Source organism: Cuculus canorus, chromosome 7 (assembly GCF_017976375.1).
Source record: "Cuculus canorus isolate bCucCan1 chromosome 7, bCucCan1.pri, whole genome shotgun sequence".
Taxonomy (NCBI): Eukaryota; Metazoa; Chordata; class Aves; order Cuculiformes; family Cuculidae; genus Cuculus; species Cuculus canorus.
The window spans coordinates 13,341,124-13,364,720 of record NC_071407.1 but is presented as its reverse complement, the minus strand read 5'-3'; the positions used below and the strand labels follow the sequence as shown (position 1 = coordinate 13,364,720).

Here is a 23,597-nt window from a genome sequence, read left to right as displayed (position 1 = left end):
CATCTCTTTCCAGGAAGCAAAAGAAGCTCAGGGAATGGGCCTTTCTCCCCGAATGCCAGGCAGCAAGGTCAGAGGCAGAGAATGAAGGGCTGCTGGGGCCACAGCTGCATAATATCACAGAAACTTGTCTTAACCTGCACTGACAGCAAGGGCTGAAATAGCTGATGACTTCTTGCTTGCATCAAGCCCTCCAAGATTTTAAGCAGCAACTATTTAACTATTGAATACAAGCCACAGTCATAACTTCCTGTTCTTCCTCTGCTCCTTTGACTTTCCTCCCAGTAACACCTAGCTTAACAGAAACATCCTTTTACATATTAAACGTGAGTCACTAACACAAGCAAAACAAATAGATTTAATAGGAAGGCGACAGTCAGCTTAATATACAACATAGATTTCTGAGCCTCTAGTATTAGTGTATCCAGCACATAAACCTAGGAAAACTTGGGCATTTCCACACTTGTAGGAGACCTCATTCATCCCGCAAGGATTCAACAGCAATCCTTGATAGGAAAACAAGGAGTCTAAAACCTGTGAGAGTTCTTCTTTTGATTTACTTTCAATTTATTTTGAGCTCCTAGCTGTCAAATTAATTCTAGTTGTAACCACGGTGGCTACAAATTCAACATCCGTCATTTCTCAGAAGAGAAGGCTAAAACCTTCAGGCTCTTTCCTTTAAGACAAAAAGACTTTGTCTGCCCAACCAACCCATTAACAATATTTCTCAACCCTATGCAAGGAGGAGAGAGACAAACACAATGAGAGAACATAGAAGCTATTAAAAAGAATTCAAAGTTTAACCTAATTTTGACTTGACAGCAAACAAAATCACTGTGGCAACACTGTTATCAGGCAGCTTTGAATTTTTTCATTTCTGAGCTAAGCAGTCCTTAAATAAGGCTAAGAAATTCTACACTATAAAACAAATGCATGGAACTGTATTTTATGTATAATGTCCTGCGATGACACTAAACTGTCAGCTATGGAATGAATGTCATAATTTTATTTCTGATGTGAAAGTCCACAAGAGAGAGTGGGGAAGGGACAGACCCAGTCAACATGGGTTTATGAAAGGTAGGTCCTGCTTAACTAACCTGATCTCCTTCTATGACAAGACAACCCACTTAATAGATGAGAGAAAGCCTGTGATGTTGTCTACTCAAACCTAAAGACTTTGACATTGTTTCCCACAGCATTCTCCTGAAAAAACTGGCTGCTCATGGCCTGGATGGGTGCAGTCTTCGCTGGGTAAAAAAATGGCTGGATGGCCGGACCCAGAGAATTGTGATGAATGGTGTTAAATCCGGTCAGTGGCCAATCACAAGTGGTGTTCCCCAGGGCTCAGTGTTTGGGAAAGTTCCATTTAGTATCTTTATCAATGATCTGGATGAGGGGATGGAGTACTCCCTCAGCAAGTTTGCAGATGACACCAAACTGTGCTGGAGTGTTGATGTGCTTGAGGGTAGGGAGGCTCTGCAGAGGAATCTGGACAGGCTGGATTAATGGGCCAAGGCCAGTTGTATAGGGTGCAACAAGACCAGGTACTGGGTCTTGCACTTAGGCCACAACAACCCCATGCAGCACTCCAGGCTTGGGGAAGAGTGGAAGGAAAGCTGCCTGGCAAAGAAAGACCTGTGGGTGTTGGTCAACATTTGGCTGAATATAAGCCAACAGTGTGCCCAGGTGGCCAAGAAGGCCAACAGCATCCTGGCTTGCATCAGAAATGGTGTGGCCAGCAGGAGTAGGGCATGATTGTGACCCTGCACTCAGCGCTGGTGAAGCTGCACTTCAAATACTGTGTTCGGTTCTGGGCCCACACTACAAGAAGGACATTGAGGTGCGTGTCCAGAGAACGGTAATGAAGCTGGTGATGGGTCTAGAGCAGAAGTCTTATGAGAAACAGCTGAGGGAATTAGGGCTGTTTAGTGTGGAGAAGAGGAGGCTGAAGAGAGACCTCTATAACAACCTGAAAGGAGGTTGTAGTGAGGTGGGTGTTGTTCTCTTCTCATCAGTAACAAGGGATAGGACAAGAGAAAATGTCCTCGAGTTGCACCAGGGGAGGTTTAGACTGGATACTAGAAAAAATTTCTTCACCAAAAGGGTTGTCAAGCACTGGAACAGGTTGGCCAGCGAAGTCATTGAGTCACTATCTGTGGAGGTATTTAAAAGACTTGATGTGGTGCTTAGGGACATGGTTTAGTGGTTGAGCTGGCAAGTGTTGGGTAAAGGTTTGGATCAGTTATTTTAAAGGTCTTTTCCAACCTAAATGATTCTGTCACATAGTTTTTGGCTTTAACTGCCTTTGATCATTGAATATGAAGATTGTGCTTGAGATATTTTTCAATAACTTTAGAGAAAAGTGACTTAGCAAGATCTGAAAGTACATATGAAGAAAATTAGTTGAGGAGCTGATGACACCAGAGATGTTTCTTCTTCCCTGCTCCATCTGCATGTCTTGAATGTTCTCCAAAAGGCTTCTGTTCAGCTTGCATCATCTGGTATGCGGATACCATTTCCAGATGTTAAATTGCAGATAAACTAGCATTTTACATTTTTTTTCTTTTTTCAATCTAGACAGTAGCATGTCCGTGTGCTAGAGTGTGTAAGGAATAACGTGTCCAGACAGAAAACACAACAGGGTCTAATGAATGCACTACAATACACTGCTGTTTTACTTCATCTGCCCCATTTTGTCATTATCACTTCCAATTAATTAATTATAATCATAATCATAGTCTAACACTATGCTCTTTAAAGCCTCTGCAATGAATAAGTAATTTTTCTTGTGTTCAACACTTATATACAGAATATAACGGTCAGATAACAAAAGTCAACAACGGAGAAGAAAGGATGACCTGGAGGCATAAAATACACAAGCAATTTTGTATGTTAATTTCCCAGCTGAGAGAAAAAACAGGGAAATGGTACTTACCAGGCGTAATGCTTTTCATCTGCAAAAGGTCTTCCAACCTAATTACATTCTCACGACTTCTTGTAAAATGATCTGCTACTATTATCTCTGTTGTGCTATGGAAGAAGTCACAGGGCAAAAGCTTACCCAAGAACGGCCCAGATTTCCAGTTTTCTGCTCAGACCACATGTCATTTCTTTTTTTTGGACCACACCCTGCCACTCAACTCCCCTCAATGCACCGACTTCGCCTGCTTAACTGCAGCACTGTCATCTTCCAGCCTTGGGAGGCCCAGGTTTCCATGTCCCTGGAAACTGTTTTAGGATACTTGAAACATTCAGATTTTTTCCTCTCATCAATCCAAGCATCATTTTATGGATACAACACATTTACTCTGTGTTTACAGGAACAAGCAACACTTGGGCAAAATGAACAATCAGAGGAGTGAGAGTAGTGCTGAGACTCTCCTTCTGTCAAGATGAAAACTAGCAACACTTTCATGCTCCACACCAGCCCCACTGGGATCACCCGAGTCCTTGGGAAATGCCGTCAGTTTGCAAAAGGCACAGAAGCTGTTTTTCTGTTACAGAAATGAAACTAACAACTGTTTGAGTTTTTTAAGCATTTGCTCTTGAACAACTGTTTTGCACTCCTTAAAAGCATTGTCACAAGGCTGTCACGGCTGGGAAACACAAACACCAAAGCACGTTCCTGCAGTCAGATTCAGCACAGACACACACGATACACTTCATGACTTAAAAAGCGGCAGGAACTTCAAACAGATGTATAAATAAGGTGCTGAACAACCAAACCTTTTACATATAACTACTGCCTCATGCATAACTGCATAAAAGAACAAATGTAAGTGCTCTAAATACAAACTGCAATTACCTGCCATAGCCTCCAAAACTGCTGCTTGCAGTGCTGTGAACCATGAGCATACAGAAACCTTCCTGCCCTTTGCTTAGCCACTGACTCCAGCTCCTCTGAGCCTCTGTCCCCAGCCACATTACTTATCTCTCATTTCTTCTCAGTGGACAGTTACTAGACAACCATAGCTGACATACTGCATTAATCTATTATTAGGTGACCCTGACATTCTACCTCATATTTTCTCAGTTTATATTCACAACAATTCTAAATTGAAATATCAAGGGTGACTGGAACTTTCTACCCACAACCTTGGGAGTGATAACGAGAAAGAAGGCAGGACTGTACATGACATCTTCAGTTACAGCCCATGTGATACCACAACCTGGAAAAGTGGAAGTGGGCTTTTTATCTCTTCCTTCCTTAAAATATCTAACATCATGCAAGTCTGATTACGCAGAAAATGGTAACTTCCCCCCCCTTCATTAACATCTCAGAGAATTTGCCTGTCTAGTGTTTCAAAGACTGAGAAGTCATGCAAAAAATTTTATGAAACTAGGTCTTACGCAACCTCCCGAAGCCTGTCTGACATAAGAATGGGCAGAGCTTTCTAAATTAACTTGTTCGGCTGACACAGGACACTCCCCTTGCCTTGCCTCTTCTGTAAAGGAGTCACTCATGGGGCTAACTGGGGAGTGGGAAAGAGGAAAACTATTCAAACTTCATCCTCCCAGGACAGAGGAGGACCTGCTGGCAAAAGGTGTGTAGCCTGACACACGCACCAAAGACAAAAGAAATTACCTTGTTATACAAAGCCAAGCTTGCACGAGGGGCAATAACAAAGTATAGTAGAATCTAAGGGAGCAATTATGCTTATTAAGCTTTGGTTTCCTTGACACCCGTAATCACTTGACACTGTACTACAGAAACATGGCTTGTGATCAAACAGAGTTTGAAGACAACAAATTTAAGGGAAATACCTAAAAATGAAAGTGTAACAAATAGTGAATGATACATTTGTTAAGAGAAGACGCACCTGCTAACTGGAGCAGCCTGACCAATTGCTGGTTTTCTCTTAGCATGAGGCAATACTCCAAACTAAGTCAAAGACAAAAAATATCAAGAAGATACTCACCAGCAAGTGTATAATCCATATCAAAACCAAAGCACTTTATCTTTTCCATGGCTAAACTTCTGTTTACAAAGACCCTGTAAAAGAGAAGCGAAGCCATAAGTATGAGCATTTTCAAAATAATCATTTTTTGGAACAAACCTCTGCTGCCTGCTGTCAGGATGTTTGGCTCTCGGGTCAAAAGCAGAAAATATACCTGAAAATGGAGGCATGTTTCATTTTTTGCCAGGAGCCCTCCTGAAGCAAAGCCATGACTTTGCAGGGTTATTCTAATTATTGGTATGCTGTCTAAAGACATACACGCATGCATGCACACACACGGCTTTGCATGTGACCTGCAAAAATTCCTAAGAATAGAAAAGGGCAAAATATCCTGAAGCAGAATGCAGAGCCAGAGTGAGAGGAAACTGGAAGGAGAGAACAGGGAGCAATACAATTTGCTTGATTATAACAAATTGTTACAGAGGTATCAAGGAAAGGAAAAGAAAATAACATTTCTATGAATAAACTCACAGCATTTGAGCCATCTTTGGAACTGTATCTGGAAACTCAAAGCAAACCTAAACAGATCCATTGCCACATTTATATCAATAACGTTAAAACCATTTAATAAAGCTCTGAAAAACAGCAACTGAGATAAATTTTCATCCACAAAAATATGCTATTACTATTGTGAAAATTTTTCTTTGTATTTATAACTTCCCTGCAACTCCTCAACAAAATCGCTACTTTTTAAATTCCGTTTTTGCTATTAATGCTTATTGCAATGAGAATCTAAGCTGAATACTTCCAGACATGACATTTTAATATACTATATTCAATTTAGTTCAAGTAAATACCATGACAAAGAAACAGGTCAGAAAATATAACAACAGCTTTTCTTGCTTCCATTTCCAACTACTACAGTAACTAAGCTGCTTATGTTTTCCCAAACTTTAAACCACATAGCAGATCTGTAATTCAACAGGACTTCTCTCCACCATCTGTCTTATCTGAAGTTTAAGAAAAGTCGGAGATCAGCTGCAGGATGGAAGCTGAGCTTCTCAACACTGATCTCGGACAGAAATCCTACATACTTCTCAAGCTGTGATACCGAGACAAAATCCTCCTGTATGAGGAAAGTCCCAGAGCCTTCACCTGTACTCTGTTTTCAGTATGTGAAAATTCTCCAAATATTTAATAAGTGCATTGCTCTCAGCAGAGTAATCATGCTCTTAAAAACTGAAATTGGCAGCGCTGCTACACAGGAGGAGTGGTGCAGGGACAGCAACACAGCAATGGAGACAGCAAGTGCAAAACCAAGCGTTCATACATTCTGAAAAGCTCCAAGAAACCGTAAAGAGAATCTCCTCCGCATGCAGGCAGCTGGCACAATGTGCCCGTTTAACTGCCTGTGCCATTCGGCCACAGCTCAGATTTTAACAGCAAACTGCTAACATCGAACTATCACACTTCTCTGCAAGTCGTCTTACCTCATCTCTCACTGATGTGCTCCTTGTTTAGTTCGCAGCAGTCTGATTCATCCACTCATCTGAATCATATTACACAATTCCTGTAAAGCTTTCCTAGTACCGATGCAATTTTGCTTGGATCTGATTTGACTTTAGAAGATCATTATGTCTGAACCTAGCCATAAAGTACCGTATATCTTCTTGGACAGTGCTATAGAAAACACATCTGTGCCTAATTTAACCAGTCACTGGATATCGTTGTTGTTCCACACAAATCCTCTTGGAATACAGTTTCTCTGGCAATAGTACACTTTCCCCTTACCCTTGCACACTCTCTCTGGGAGTCACAGTTTCCTGGCAAGATGCCTGCCTTTGACAATGGGGCTTGTCACTAAGAGGCCTTGGAGGTTACAGACGACACTCTTTTCTGACATATTTATGTATTACCTAAATGAGAAAAAGTGATAGGGAAAAACTGGAAACAGGTAAAGAAATGCCTTTTGGAAATATGAGATAAATCACTAAAATTCACCCCTAAAATAGCTGAGTAGGTGGAGCAAGTCATCCCTATCTGCAGTTTGAATTAGTGTTCGTCTTTTAACATTGAGATAGGTCTGATTTACAAGAGGCCAATACAAAATGCCATTTGGTACTAAACAGTCTCATATTTTGTATAATGAGGATGACTACGTTCTGTTGCTGCTGAAGCCAGGAAGCATTATTTATTAGTTAATTCAAGCCCACAATTTCTGATCTCATATTTATGCAGTCTGTTTCTGAAAGTGAATAGCTTTAGGAAAGAATAACACACCTCTGAGAGAAAATATCAACATTTTTTGTCCAACCTATGGAGTCCAATTTTGGTTTTGCCTTCAGGCTTAGCCCCTGGAGCATAGTTTTCTATCCCTCTGAACAGGACAGGAATAGGAAGGGATATTTTAAGAAGCTCAGAAGAGCATTTCAGAAACTGCAACATTTGGGAACAGTTTTCCAAATGAGGATGAAAACCAAGCACTAAGACCGAGCTGAATGCACTTATAAAAAGGGTAACATGACAGTGCCTGTGAAAGGCAAAACAAGGCAGCTGTGACCCAAAAGATCTCTTCCAGCCCAGACTGCCTATGTTTAGATGATGACGACACCAAATTGACCAAAAACCATGGAAAGATCTCGAAGTCTCTGACGTCTGCTGTTGAACTATTTACAAACTGAACCCAGAGACTAAAAAAAAAAAAACCCAGCACTCATTGATACTGAAGATCTGGAAAACTTTACTGAAGGCAATGAAATGAACAACATCTATTAGCATATTTTTGTTCCAAAATAAGTCTTATGACTACAACATGAAAATTACTAAACCAGCCCCCTCTCAGTAACAGCTGGTGAAGATCTCTTCTTCTCCATCAACTTGTAAATATTGACTGTGACCTACAAACCTACGTGGCAGGATCTAATCATGTCCCAAACGTGCACAGGACCCAGTAGATTTCAAGGCATCCTACCAAGTGAATTGACGTGGTAATTACTTCACCCACCAGTGCTGGAGTGAAACAGAGCAAATATTTTAAAAAGCTAAAGAAGGCCCTTGCACAACATGTTCAGAACAGGAAATGAGAACATTTCAATCAATTTAAACTTGGATATGCCTTGGCAGATTAAATGGCAGACTAAACAGTGGCAAAAAAAGCTGGAACTTTTCACCTCTCTTGAAAAGGCCCAATCAGATACTGTGTTATTCCGTAGGAACTCAGGACCTCAAACTTTAAATCCTGATAAAGACAGATGTCTCCCATGCACTGTGCTCCCCGAGACACAAGGGGCTAAGTAGATACTTACAAATATTTACTCCCAGAAGCTGACTAGCTTAATTCAGGGAGTTTACTCAAAGTAATAAATATCTGCAGTATCCTAGAAACTAAAGATAAAAGTTGAGATTAAATCATCATGACAGTTTCTGGGAAGAGCCAGGTGCTTCTTAGAAGCTGGAGACAGCTTGTTTCAAAGCTGTGCTTAGATCCTAACTGAAGGTAGGCTCAGCCTGATTTTAATACTGGTCAAATGTGTCTGTTGGCTGCAAAAATGTAACGTCTCTACAGAAGACACATTAGAAGAGTTGCTTTTAATGACTAAAAAGCAAAACCAACACTAAGATCCTAAGAAACCTAACCACCTGAGAGAAAAGATCCTCTGGTCTCTAAAGGAAAAGGATAAGATGAAAAGTTATTTACAGCCTATCTAGATAAACAAAAATCAAAGAAGCTTCCAGATTACAAACAGTCAAGATAAAGCCAGAATAAAAGGAAAATTAAAATCACTCAACATTTTTATGCAAGGAATTTTTAATCTAGAATATTTTTCACCTGTCAGAGTCATAAGAAATCATGCTTCCCCTTCCCCTGAATTTGTTTTTTTTTCCATTCTGAAAACAATCTTTTTAACTAGGAGCACTGGAGTTAAAAATTAAACTGATCTAAAAATCTAACAGCACTCAGCAGTAAGACAAATCAAACTGCAGGCAAAGCAGGATAACACCCTCTCCATTCTCTGTGCTGAGCAGCAGAGGTGGGTATTGCCCAAACCCAGCTCCCCAGCAGTCTGCAACCAGAGCACCTCCTTAAATAGGGCATTGCCCTTCTCTTGCTTTCATCCTTCCTTCCTGGTGAAAAAACAAGCACTCTCTGCACAGTGCGTCTGGAGCGGTCCAAGGGGACCAAGGGGAAGCCAGCTGAGGGACCGTATCCAGCCCCACTGGCTCCCTGAGCCAGCACACGGCACAGCTAGGAGTGGGGAGGCAGCCGCCTGCGTTTGGTGCAGCTTAGCCTGGCACAGATCCACACTTTTAGAAAAATGGACTTGAGGAGCTGTTTAAGGGAAACCATGAAGCACATTTCCTCCCTAATGAGTTCTTCCTCAATGATTAAACCCTGCAGCTTGGCCACAGCAGAAAGCTCTAAATGATGACAGTATTTCTTTTCTTTTTGAGCTCTACAAATTGTGCTGGATGAGAGCAAAACGTGTTGTATTGCACGGAAGAAGGAACTGCTGAGCATGCATAAAGGGAGTCACAGATATCCTCAACACTGTAATTGACAGTCCTGCAGATTTTTAGGAGAGAACTGAACTCCGTTTTGTTACTGTTCTTGTCAATCAATTCTGAGGCAGGAACCTAAATCCCAACTCTTCTAGACTAACGCAGCAGAGGAGTGAATGCAAAGACGGCAAAATGCTTTTATTTCAGTTGTGGAAAACCTTCAAAGCATTCTGTGCCCTGACTGAAATCTGCATGTACAATATTCCTGTAATATAACTGACAAAATAAACAAAATGTATAGAATTATACAACTAAGGAGGAACTTGGCACATGGCTTACAACTCCTCATAGCAAGAAAATGAAAACGAACAATGTGAGGCAAGATTTCTGGAACAGAGCACTTTTATAATGTTTTTTGAAATGTGTCTAGGAATTCCGTGTGGCAAGAGGCCTTCGTTGTCAGGAGAGTAAGTTTCACTGGAAATTAAATAAGTAATGAGCGGAATAGCACATACAGTGGGAGCTGGCTAAGCATGCCCTACATCTGGGTTTAAGAAAAAGACTGTGGTGGACAGCTGGGCTCAGGTCAGCCACGAAATAGGGACTAACTAGCCAGAAGGCTCAGATTCCTGCATCCTCAAAGTTTAGGTTAATCTTCATTTTACAGACAACATCCCTGTTTTAATAAGCTAGAAGAGTTAAAAATAAATAAGGGGGAACTAAACGGATTAGCTTTTAATAGACTCCCATGTCCAAGCTCTCCACAGCCTCTTTAAAAAGGCTAATAATGAAAAAAAATCCCACTACTCTTAGGACAACTGGATGTCCCAGGATTACTAGCTAGGTCCCAGATGGTGTGCAGCTGGGGGAGACACCCCACAACATGCCGTCACAGTTCTGGCTACAGGTGACTTCCACCTACAGCAGTGAACTTGGATGAATCTCTCACTAAGCTTATTTACTTGGCGGAGATCATGTGAGCAATTTTAACAAGATACTAACATACATCAAAATGTCTTGTCTTTGGGTGCTGGATGCTTTGGTACCTGCCTTAGAGGGGATAAGAAATAAACTGCTTTAAATAAAGGTAACGACCATTCCAGATATTACTTTTTATCATTCCATTTTGGTCATTCCTTCACAATGTTAGATTTTCAGAGTTCCATTTTATTCCTTCTTCAACCAGGGAGGAATATTCTGACAGGTCACCATGTTGGTAATCATATTTAGAGATAGTGTTTGGGCTCAAGATGACTTTAGGCAGAAGAAACAGCATCACACAGGGTAGACAGAAGAAGAGCATCAAAATTTGCTGGCCACTTCTAGTAACATTTCCAACATAATGCCCTGAAATTTCACAAGGCTGATCATCCTTGCACAATTGTAGAGACACACAACTGGAAAATCAGAATACAATTGGAACTTATAAGTCCAGAAACATGACTATGAGCACTTCCCTCTGAAATTCAGCAGGAATCAAATGGAAGGAGATAGCCTTGGCCCTTTCTGTTTCCATTGTTTGGGTTTTCTTCCCAGGCAACAGCAAAGTGCCAAGAAGCTCACATATGGATTCCATCCCAAAATAACACCCGTCTGCTCTGTAAAACTATTGAAGCTGGAGATCATGGGACATTTTCAATGTAATTTCTTTATTATTAATTTGGCAAGTGTTCGACTTTCTCATAAGCACGTCCATTCTGCCGCCTTAACACTCTCTCTCCCTCTTCTCTCCAACATCCGAAGCACTAAGGCAAAATAAATAGAACCACATGCTGCCCTCCGCTATGCACACACTACCGCATGAGTCCGAGGAGGCTGCACAAAGACTCTAGAGGACAGAATGTAGTCAGCAGTGCCTACAGAGCTCATTTACAGCTACATGAAAATACAGCCTATGCAAATCTGTCTGATGGAAAGAACATTTTCAGACTGGTACTAATTTTTTTTCTCATTTGCCACCTCAACAAGCCGATCATTTTAAAGAGACTTTATATACAGGTACTCAAACAGTTACAAGCCTCATAGTCCAGTCTGTAAAACACTTCCACCTGTTTGCAATCATTGGTGATCGAGTATAAACAAAGTGAAGAAACAAGATTAGCAGTGAGTAGCCCAGAGTTTACAAATACAAACAAACTAAAATATACCCTAAATACATCTTTAACCCTAGAAATCAAAACAACCAGTTGGTAACCCTTTTGCTTTGTCATTATTAGAGTACACACCACTTTTTTTACGAGGATCTCAGCATATATTAGCAGCTTAAATCACTTGACTCATGTTACTCCCATAAGATACTTCGAAAGCAAAGTGAAGCACAAAACTGTAAAGCAATGTATTCAATAGTCGATGACCAGTCAGCAGGAGCAGTAGGACTAGGAATCACAATGCCACTTCCCCTCTGCTAGCCAGTAAACAACAGAGCGAGGAAACAAAACTAAAACAACAACAGAAACCCCATCTTCAGGATGAGAAGTCTCAAATTACTCTGATGCAAAATGGTAAAAGCATCCCAAAGTCTATACTTTTAAGGAAAAGGCCATCACAGCCTCACTGCCCTATTAAGCCAAAACCACAGAATAAAAGTAAATGCAAATACCTGTTTCCTGGATCTTGGTAAACCTCAGTAACAAGAGTGGATGGAACACCAACTTTTTCCATTATTTGCTTTAACTAGATGTGGTTGCTATTTAAACCCTAAAGAGCTATGTGAGATAATCCAGAGGGTGCCTAGAAGTGCTCACTCCGAGTTAAAAAATAGACACTAGGACAATTTGGTGGCTCAGAGTCAACCTAGTTCTTGCCTAATTACAATCAGGTTAAATGACAGTACTCCTCCAGAACAAATGACCTAGTGATTATCCTCTACCCGGAAAAGTCAACAAGCAGTGCATGAGGGAGGTGGCCTCACAACCACACACACTACAGAAAAGCCACCTAACAGCTACACATCCATTTTATTTCCGAATTAAAATGTATGTTGCCAGCAGCACAGTAATGCAGTATCCTCTTACCAGTGACCTCTGCTAGAGAATGAATAACATCTAGCTTGTATATTAATTCATCTTTATCCCTCAACTCCAACAGGCGCCAACAATGTTGTATAACGAGGTTTGCGGCTGGTATTAACACTAGATAACCGAAAGTCTCCATTAAAGTCATCAGAAATACCCTGAAGATAAAACCCCACCACTTCTCCTCCTCTACAGATTCTTCTGATTCTTGACGTTGCTTTTACAGCCCGTAAACTCTGCAGCATAGCATATGTGTCCATATTCGCACACTTTGCTTACTTCATCAATAACCTCAATACTCTAAGCAGCTACACAAACCGATTCAAACACCAAGCAAATATTTTGGGAAGAAAATAGCTATAAATATTTTATTTTGAACATTTTTGCCCATGGCATTCAGGTATGATTATGATATAGTCATCATACTCTGAGTCAGTATGCATTACACCAGTTAAACCAGTCTCAATTGGGATTTCTGCCAACAATGTTATATATTGAACATCCATCCATCAAGTATGAAACAACAAGTACAAGACCTGAAAATACACATTCCTAGTACGAGAGACCACAGTAAGACTTGACTATTAGAGTGGCATCTTCAGAGCTAATTTTTTATAAAGTTTTTCAGAAGTTTCATGCTCACGAAAACATAATTTTTTGGTTTTTAAGGTAAACTATTTTGCTTGGATTGGAAACTTTTCCTCTTATTTGAGCCTGTTTCAATATTTACAATTCAACCATATCAAATCTGGTGTGGCTCATGAGAACCAGAAACTTAAATCAATTGTTGGAGGTATCTCCACTGATATCTAAGTAAGCATGAAGTAAACAAACAGTTAAACAAGTTTTCAAAATTTCACACTTCAGAAAGCCAAGCATTAATAGCAGCACTTAGAAAATCCCAATGAATGAGTCCAACTAGGCTTCTGACACTGCTATCAAAACCCAAATTATACTCGTGTAAATGTGGCCCAGCTAGCAAGCTCCTCCAGCCTGGGTCCATAAAATCACTGGGACCAGCTTTAAGGTATAAAAATACAATAGCTTTACATTCAGTGCTCTTTTTTATTGTTTGTTTCCAAGTCACTTTAGATTCATGTTTTCAAGTTTTTTTCTTTACCTGTTAGAGCAAGAAGAAAAAGAGACAATAAAGGAGAGGGACTGAAAGACAAAGAAAACAAAGAGAAAGAAAATAGACGGAAGAGAAAGGAAAGATGCTTGATAATGAATGCCTTTATATAAAATGCCTTGTCTTTTCATAAAATTGACATTGCTTCAGCAATATCCAAGAGTCAGAGCACACTTGGACCTCACTGAAACAAATTTACATCCCAAAAGTGAGGGCTGAACACGCACACATCTTCCACATCCAAAAAACTACTAAAATACTAAAAAAGGTAATATAAAACAATGAGAGGGAACAACTTCAGTCCTACTCTATCACATTAAGTCTGTACTTGTCTTCTAAGTAACATCACATCTGTTAAGACTAAGATCACAAAAAATACCAGAAATAGAAACATGACAACACTGCCTTTGGAATGAGGTAGTTTCAGATTCTTACAATACCGGATTATCAAAATAACTCCCATGAAACTGGTACACCAAAGACATTAGTAGCACAGATTTATACTACAGTCTTGGCATCAGGTTCTCTCATTCCCTCTCTCATCCCCCCTCTCTCTTTTTAAAAGAGGCTAGTAATTTCAAACCAAAAATGTGCCTCCCTTTAACGTACTTCCAATGTCGTGCTTTCAGTGAAAATCTGCAGAGCTAGCAAAATTTCTGCTCAATCTGTCTGGAAAAAGACATTTCTAGATTCTAAAAAGAGGTATTCAAACTGTCCTATAGACTAATTTTGGACCACTAGATCCCAGCTCATAGTGCAAACACTATATGAGTGTATTCTCACCTGCCATGAGGAAGCTCTTTTTGAAATTAAAGATTTCTTACGTGAGTAAGGGCAAACTTGATGAGAACCTGAATGTGTGAGTTCTCAAGGACAAGTGTTGCTTCCTTTGGATCTTGTACAACACTTAGCAGACTGTCAACACCTAGTCACAAGGAATGTTGAGGAAATATTTAAGAGAAAAAATAAATAGACCTTACTCTGACTTCAGTTTCGTCAGCCTAAATCAGGAGTAACACAATTGAAGTCACAGGTAAAATTACAACACAAAGGTAAATTTGTCAATGAATTCAACCAAGTGAAGATTTTTTGCCAGGAATGGTATAAAAGCCCTCTCTTTTCACGTGCTGTATATAGTTATATTCATTAGAAGTTTCTGTTTCTGACAAAGCAGCTGACACAGAGAGATTCAAATAATGTCATCACTTAACACATATGCCCAAACATATTCACTGGAAATTAGAAAGCTTCAGAAAGCATCACAAGATCCATAATTTAGCCTTAGACATTGCAACTTGCAAGACATGGCCTATCATATGATGCGAAGGTATTTTTCTCTAATTAAATTCCATTTGGAGAACCAAAAGATATCTAACACTTCCAGAACACTTCCTCAGAAATACCAACATATGAGAATCATAAATGCAACACAGCATTTAAGCATGAGGCTGAGAAACTTGACTTCTTTTTCTGTTTCTATATCAGACATACGTCTCCCCAAATCCGGCTGAATATACTCTGATCACCATACTGCATGACTTCCCAAATTAAACAAACTAAACTTTGAAGCTACACCTCCCACAAACAGAATGCTGATAATTACTAGATACTGTTGTTTTTAACACCATAATAGTCCAGACATCTGATAAGGATGCAGACTGCATCTATCTTTTATGTTTTATCATCAGAACCTTGGGAGCTGTGGGCTAAATTTTTGACTCAACCAAACCTCTGATGAGATCTTGTGAAAACAATCTAGCATTTGTACTTTGATTCCCAAACTATAAAATGAGAGTGATAACATTTCTTTTATTCTGTACTCTATCTTGGTTATTTAGATGGTAATTGCTTCACAAAAAAAAGATGGTTTTAGGCACACCTACCACAAAAAAGGAGGCTGAGAAGGTCTAGTGCTTCTACAAGCTCCTCTGGGGCACACAATTAACCATCCTACCTATAACTCTCAAACAATTTCTGCTCCTACTGGATTTCCTCCTTATTTGTATTTGTGCATTCCAGTGTCTAAGGCAATGCTCTTCCAGTATGCACTGCAATAATTACTATAACACTTCTGCCACTGAGTATTTCTTGACCTGAAAGCTTCTGTCCCAAAATCTAACTTGGATTAATCTTTCGACTACATTAAGACAGTGTACCCTCACTCACTGCAGTACACGTGCCTTAACTCTACTGTTTGTAAATACCTGCAGGCCAATACTCCGCTATCTTCTAAATTCTCTTCTACTCATACTTCTGCAAGGAAGGTGAGAATGACCTCCCTGTTTTACCAACAAGCAAAAACCAAGAAATATGGGGTTTATGTTCAGTTTATTTCCTTCTGTCTTAGCACTTTAATTGTGGGGTTACATGAACAACTCACCGGTGATAAGCTTCTCGGCGGTACTTTTTCAGAGCATGCCCATCCATGTTTGCAGGGAGATCTGCTGCATTCTGGAGTCGGTCGCTCCATGAGGTTGTCATCTTCAAATGCTTATTTATTTCTGAAAGAGGCAGAAGAGAAAAAGCTCACTTAAGTTCAAGGTTTGTTTCACCAGAAAGTAGTCTGCTTCCTGGTACGAAGAGATGAAATGCCACACAGGAAGTCTTGCAAAGGACCCGGTGGCACGATCTGAGTTTGCGAGTCAAGCAAAATTCTTTCCTCTGAGATGTCTACTGAGATAGGGAGTCAAAATGGAGAACTGGAAAGGCTATTCCATGTAGCTGGAACTGCAAAGACATTCCTATCCATTGCGGTGAAAATGCATTCAGAAACAGAAACTTTGTTTTCATTGCCAAAAGTGTATTCTTTGACCCTAGAGTTACTAATATGCATTAGCTATAACTGATGGAAAACCTACCCTTTATAGAGGAGATAAATGAGGCAGGTCAAATGCTGCAAATGCCAGCGCACTATTCTATAACATCCAGTGGGACTGACCTTGCCGCTTCTACCACAGGGTAAAAACAAAGAGACTTATCTCTAGCCATTTGATCTCTAAGCAAAGACAAAGCTTGAAATTGATGCTAAATTAGCAGAAACAAATGGAAGGGAAGTAGAAAGACTATCTTCTGTCCTCTGCAGGTCAGCCACATTCAGGCAGAGCACAAATGCACTGCAAACCTATAGCACTAGCAGTGTGAATATTCATCAGCAGATATTCACAAACATTTGCACACCTTCACAAGTACTGGTTGTTGAAACCAAACCACCAGATGGTCCTTCTTGTCAGGAAGGCCCTGCAGTGCGGAAACAGGGCTACCTTTCCTGCCTGTGTTATTAGCACACTGGGGCTAACAGTCCTCACCCATCAAAACTAACTGACCAAAAGCAAACCAAAACTGGGCAGTTCTCCACTGGTCAGCAGGCTGAATCCAGCTCAACCTGCCACAAGGTTAACATTAGAGCCGGTGCGAAGAACAAGGTAGGAGTCACATCCCACACTTATACCGAATTAGATACAACATGAAACCATACTTTTGTGTAAGCCACACAACTGCTAGACCGCAGGGGGCTGCCTTGTTTGCTCTTCCTTAAAAGAAACAAACCCACCCACAGCTACACAGGTGGGTGTATGATACAGTGATCATTTCTACACACCTTCAAAACATGACTGCCCTCATTGTACAGAAGGGCTATGAGATAACTTCTACAACGTAGAGAGTACAGCGAGCATCCAAAGCAGCGTTTGATGTCACGGCACTTTCAGCAGTCACACACATGCCTGCTTTCTAGAGGAAATCTGTATAATTTTTTAGTTTTAAATTTGATTAAAGAGCAACAGTTGCAATCATCACAGCATTTGTTAGTCTATTTACCTAAAAGCTGCAGGTCATAAAAATCAAACAGACAGCAAAGAGCTTGTCTGTAAAACATATGTTCCTCCCTCCCCCAGCATTCTCTGCTCGTCTTCCAATTACTATAGCCGAGGTTTAGAAATGCATCTTCTGCCACATCCTAAAGGTCAACAAATTTAGGCCCTGGCAGGCAGCCCAAGGGACCGCATGCCGCAGCCGAGAGCTCTCCCCCCTGAATTCCCTGCAACACACCCAGGAGAGGAGGTCATCGCAGCAACAGGCGATGGGCCATTCCAGCCAGCCGCAACTTCCACAACAGGGCATGCAGGGAGAAGCAGCTTCTAAAATAGCACAGGCCCTGGCCACCAAGGGCTTGTAAGTAATTACCAGCTATTTAAGCTGTGCCCAAACACAGATGGAAGGCAGCAGAGGGCACAGAACTGAAGAGCCTGCAAGCATCAACCTATTCTACTTCAAAGGCAGGGCAGTGCCTGCAATGACACACCTTGTGGGCAGCAAGAGCTGCAGCAGTCCTCAGGAAAGGAGCAGTGCCCATTCTAGAGTGATAGACTCCAGGTCAGCAGCCAAAACAGGCAGCACAGTGAGGTATCTGGTGTGACCCCAAGACTGCAAACTACAGAAAGGGCTTGTGTTTCCAGAGGACGAAAAAGCATTTACAGTGTGTATATTTCACGATGGTCCAGATCAATTTTGGTCTTACCTGGAGCTATTTTAAAGCTACTAACCTAGAGCTACAGATTCAGACCCAAAAGACATACATTTAACGCCTCTAACAGGTGTGTTAAATAGCTCTGAAAAATCTGTAACGTGGCTGGTCTTATGACTCTTAACACAGCTCTGGGTCTAGGTCTTTCAGTGGAAAGAAGTCCAAATCCAAGCTTCCTGCCATTTAGAAGGGCTAGACTATCCTGCTTCCCCCGTCAGACACATAGCAAGATAAAAAGATTTACACCCAGAGCCAAAGCCAGAGACTTCCCATTCTGCCAGCCTCTTCTTCCCGCTTCATCTGTTTCCCATCACTATGACACCTCACCAGAGATGCTGACACAGGAACTAGGACAGGACTGCTCCCAACAGCCATCCATGCCAGATATTTGATAGTTCACAAAGAGTACTCTACAAAATACCCTAAAATCCAGACACCAAAAGAATTTTAGCAAGTTACCTTTAGCAACATCCTTGCTAAAATGAGGAACTGGTGAAGCAGTTTGAGCTGCTGTGACGGAACCCTCTTCTATAGCAGGAGAAATCAGACAGCATCATTTTGCTGGGTCTCCAAAAGTTGAGACTTGAGGAAACTTCAAAAATCTGAGTTTCCATAATTATGCAAGAAAGGCCTGAATTATTTTAATGATCCAGCAGTATTGTCCTGTAGCGGTGATGAATCAGGACATCAGGAAAAAATTTTTCACGGAAAGGGTCATTGGGCACTGGAACAGGCTGCCCAGGGAGGTGGTTGAGTCACCTTTCCTGGAGGTGTTTAAGGGACAGATGGATGAGGTGCTGAGGGGCGTGGTTTAGGGATTGTTAGGATTGGTTGGACTCGATGATCCAGTGGGTCCTTTCCAACCTGGTGATTCTATGATTCTATGAATGGAGTTCATAGGCAGGACAAGGTTTATAGGCAGAGGCAGTATCTTCTATTAGACCAACTGGTATGGCTGAAAAAAAACTTGTGCACACAAGTTTGTCTACAGTTTCAAACCCCATTGTTTGCTCTAATAGAAGATATTACCTCTACCTTCAGGTTCTGCCCCAATTTATTTTTTAAAATCTTTCTTCTAATGTTCACACAGCATAAAATAAAAAAACTTACACTTAAGTTTTGTATCACACGAAGTCAAAGGTGCTCTTACAACTTAGCAGGCTCCACTGGCACTGTGACAACAGCTTACTGCTCTGAAGTAAAACAGTAACAACAGACAAAAGAGACTGTGATGGCTGTTACCCACTCAAAAGTCTTACACAAAAAGTCTGACAGACTTCAATGAAATTGTTCTGATGCTTCTAAGGTATAAAAATCATGGTACCTGTAAGTATAAGAGACATGGAGCCTGAGCCCTGAATTCCTTCTTCCAAACACAGAGAAAAAAGTAAGAAGGACTGAATCACTCCATACTCTCGTAAGCCACTGAAATAAACATCTAAGAGAGAGGGCAGAGAGCCAGGCAAAATTCTCAACTCCAAGCAACTGAAATACGATGCACCTTTCTTTAGTTACAAATCTATTTTTGAAATCAATAATCTGTAAATAGCTTCACATAAAAATAGGAATCTTTACATAGATAAAGCATGTCAGAACACCTCCCCATAATCTACTGCAAACATACTCCTTGCTAGTGAAGTCTTAATGAAGCATCTGATAGCATTTATCATACAGGGTTTGTTTTGAAAAGGTATTTAAAATCTCAGTTTCAAAGCTTTGATACAGAGCTACTATCCAGCACACATGCTCTGGTCCAAAAGAACACAAGATTATTTCAGTCCATTTGCTTCTTTTGTCAGATTTTAGCTGACTTCTGGTATTAATCGTATTCTATTTTCTTTCAAGTACTCACACATAAAGTAACATGTCCAGAAGTATTCCCCTCCAAGTTTTACTATTATTTTGCTTATATTTCTGGCCAACAAAGTTAGAAATTTCTGCACCTGATAATACTTGATGTGTTCAGGTTAACCTCACCGCCTCTGTTGTTTTCTGAGTTTGTTTTAATACTGTGATGACGCAATGCCAAATCAGAGACACATCCTCTAAAATGTAGAGATGAACAAAATAGCAGTGACAATCCTGCTTTTTCCAGGATATTCTCTGAGAGCTTACGTGGCAGAAAACAAAAGCATCAGTAACCCATCCCAAGGTTATAGCGTACTCACAGTAATTTGCCATGCACTACATCTGCCTCTTTTCATACGTTCTGTTTCAAAAATAATAAATACCTTGTCAGTATGACCCACGCACGTATATACCCAAAACAGAGAGAAAAGTCATCACAACTAATGGTAGCTACTTAAAAGCTTTGCATCTAGTCAGAGGCTGTAGATGTACAGACAAGTCTTGTCGTGCCCTTGGCAAGCCTAGAGCCATTCCTGGCTCCCCACTGCCATGGTGCTCCACTTCAAGTGGCTTTGGGGGGGGGGGGGGGGGTGTCTCAACAAGGTAGGACGAACCATGCTAAAATCCTGAGAAAAGGAAGAAGGAAGGGGAGCTGGACTGGTGTTGGTTTGTTCAAAATTTGGACCAAATTTGTGGTCTGGGTCATGGCACGGCCTCTCAAGCTGGGAGAAAAAAGGCAGTTTTTTCTGCAGTGGAGAGGACTGTCCCTGTAAGGGTGGTTAAGACAAGCAAGTCACTCACTTTCCAGGAGCAGCCCTCTCTCCCAGCCACAGGCAGAAATAGCTTGCACCTACTTAAGTACGCTTGGGACAGCTAGCATCAGAGGAGGTACAACTCACGCGGGGTAGCATCATATACTCAGATTCTCTGACGTGCTGGGACAGACTGCAAAAAGTGGCCAGGACTGTGCCATCCTCCTCAATATCATCTCTCCTACTGCCACTGTGCAACCAGGGGCTGGGCAGGCTTCTAGCCTCACACAGCACGACAGTTCGTCTGTCTGCGATCCCAAAGCACATCACAAACTCTCGTTCACATAATACGCTAAGGGGCAGCAAAAGGTGCTGTCCCCGTTTTGTAAGCTAAGGATAGCAGAGCACAGAGCAGGTTCTAACACAGAGCAAGTGGGAACCAAATGCAGAAGTCCTAATTCCTCAGTCTCTGTCCTAATAACCAGTCTGAGTTCCTACTGCTGTCAAGATGAATCACAGAGATACACCTGCATCTTCCTTGTACAGTATACTTGAATGCAAATTCAAATTTCAATACTTGGCATCAACTGACAGACACTGAAAGGTCAGCTAGAAAGTATATGAAATATAATTGCATGCTTAATATTGCCAGCTTCATAAATATAAACATGCCTTAATATATGTGTCCTGCTTTAAACTGCACAGTATGAATAATACCTAGACTGATACACCATTAGCAAGTTCAAATCTCTACACATTCCTGAACAGTTCTGACTTCTGCTCCCTATTCAAACCCTGCATTGGTCCCTGACTCTCTCTCAAGTTGCACCCACACTCTCAAACTATTTACTTGTTTGCTGGGCAACTATTTCAGTCTCCTCTCTGACACAACCACTTCAGTCTCCTCTCCAACACAACCATTTCAGTCTCCTCTTTGACACAATCATTTCAGTCTTCTCTTCAACACCACCACCCAGGCACTGTGCTGGACCTCACCTTCCACACCCACACTAAAGCCCTCTGCAAAGGCAATGAATCAGCTCACATATAAATACCCAGAGTTACTTCCCTTCTCCTAACATGCCAGCTCATCGATGGCTGCCTTCCTGGAGCAGTCCTTTCTGTGCAGGCTCCCATCTCAGCCAAGGAGTGACTCAACTCAACTGGTGTCCATGAGGGAAGAGCCCTTAAACACTCCACGAACTCCAGGTTTGTATGTCACAAACCCACTGGAGGGACGAGGCAGACAAAAGACAATTATAAGACATCTTAGGGCTGCTAGAAGGCAAGGTGATACACTTTGCAGAACTAAATGAGGAAAAAAAAAAAAGTCTGTTGAATGACATTTCTGAAAACGAGGAGAACTAGTCATGTGAGCAGAATACTGAAGTCTCTGCTTGCATTCTACTTGGGAAGAACAATGCAGACAGAACGGGTGGAGGACTCCCTAGTCCACATTTTAGTGTTCCTGATAACTGAGAACCATAGATCCCAGATGTACAGAAGTCAGTATGACCACAGAATCCAGAAGTACCATTGGAACACAGGACAAATTACTCCTTTAGAAGGCTTGTGATAAACCAACTTGCAAAATTTGGCAGAGACCCCACTTTTACACAGCTAAAGGCAATAAAAAGGAGATTTGTTTAAGTACGGTAGGAACAAGAGAAATTTTTAGCAAGAGAGCAGAGGAACAGAAATGAGGAATAATGTATAGAGGGTAGAATTTAAGAAGTCTTTCTGGTTTGCTTTGAGAAGAAAGGATGATAGTGTGTTAATCCCTCCACGAAAACAAAGTATATCCCATTCCATTTGCAACCAAAGACAACTGAACAGAATACACATCAGAGATACTTGTTTAACCAGCTAGTCTCATAAACTCTCTACAAGAATCTTAAAATAATTAGCTGAATATATTTTAGGCTACGTCAGCTTTACCTGACAGCAAACCTAGCAAATGTACTGAAAGAGACAACATAGGATTCAATTAATGAAGAATTAGAAAATAAAAATATAATCAGCCTTGGTCAAGGTATCAATTACCCTAGGAATCATACCTACAATTTCCTGGACTTAGAACTACCTGTTCACAACCTGACCCAAGCCCCAGAGCAGCAGGCTTCTGACCTGCTCCAAGCCACAGGCATTGCACGGATGCTGAACAACACTCTGACCTTACTGCAGCCTTACACACCAACTCTAACTGTTCATTTGCACAGTTCCTCTCCTCTCTCCTGCAGCTCTGGAATGACAATTCAAATCACTCTGTGTTTTACTGCCAATGCTTCTGGTTAATAGCCAACAGCAAATTGTATCCAAAAGTTGTTTACAATTAGTGATGCTTTCGGAAAATTAATATGTCCATGACTCAAGATCTCTGGTAACAACGGAAAGCCCACAGTTTCCAAATATAAGCAACTAAGCTTGTAAATGACCTAAGCCAGAAAACTGATTTTTTTTTTCTCCTTGTGCCTAAAGTCAAGCCCTTCATTTGAAGAACTTCCATTTCTGGGTGGCTGCCCCTCTGACAGCACAGCTTCAGGTTCATGATGGCAGGAAGGATGAAATATGCTATTCTGATTAGAATATTAAATTACTTGCAAGAGACACTTCAAAATATACTCTCAGCTCATGGTAATTAATACTTGAGGTTGGCTTTAAGCAGGATAATTCTGTATGCCCATTAGAAGGTATTAGAGAGGCAGAGATCTGCTGTTAAGGACCTGTTAATGTTAACCACAGACTTGTACTGAGCTCACAGTAAATCCCACTTGCAGTATAGGAATACCCACTGGATTACAATCAGATTGGTACCACTCTCCTTGCTCCACAGGCCGTACTAACCCTCCCAGCTCTAAGCTTCCAATCTCCAATGCTGGCTTTGCGTCCTCCTGTAAGAAGGGGGTAATCTGTCTCTCTTGGGCACCATCGCAGCAC

The 23,597-nt window shown here is 41.1% G+C and overlaps 1 protein-coding gene across 2 annotated transcripts in view; it reads right to left on the bottom strand.

Moving 5' to 3' along the window:
• NT5C2 (5'-nucleotidase, cytosolic II) overlaps positions 1-23,597 on the bottom strand; it is a 62,908-nt gene that overhangs the window by 26,476 nt on the left and 12,835 nt on the right. For both annotated transcript variants that reach the window (XM_054071732.1, XM_054071734.1), the window contains exons 2-3: positions 15,919-16,039; positions 4,917-4,990 (exon numbers count right to left, since the gene is read on the bottom strand). In XM_054071732.1, coding sequence (XP_053927707.1) covers positions 4,917-4,990; positions 15,919-16,019 — 175 coding nt within the window. In that variant the 5' untranslated portion in view covers positions 16,020-16,039. The remainder of the gene's footprint in view (positions 1-4,916; positions 4,991-15,918; positions 16,040-23,597) is intronic.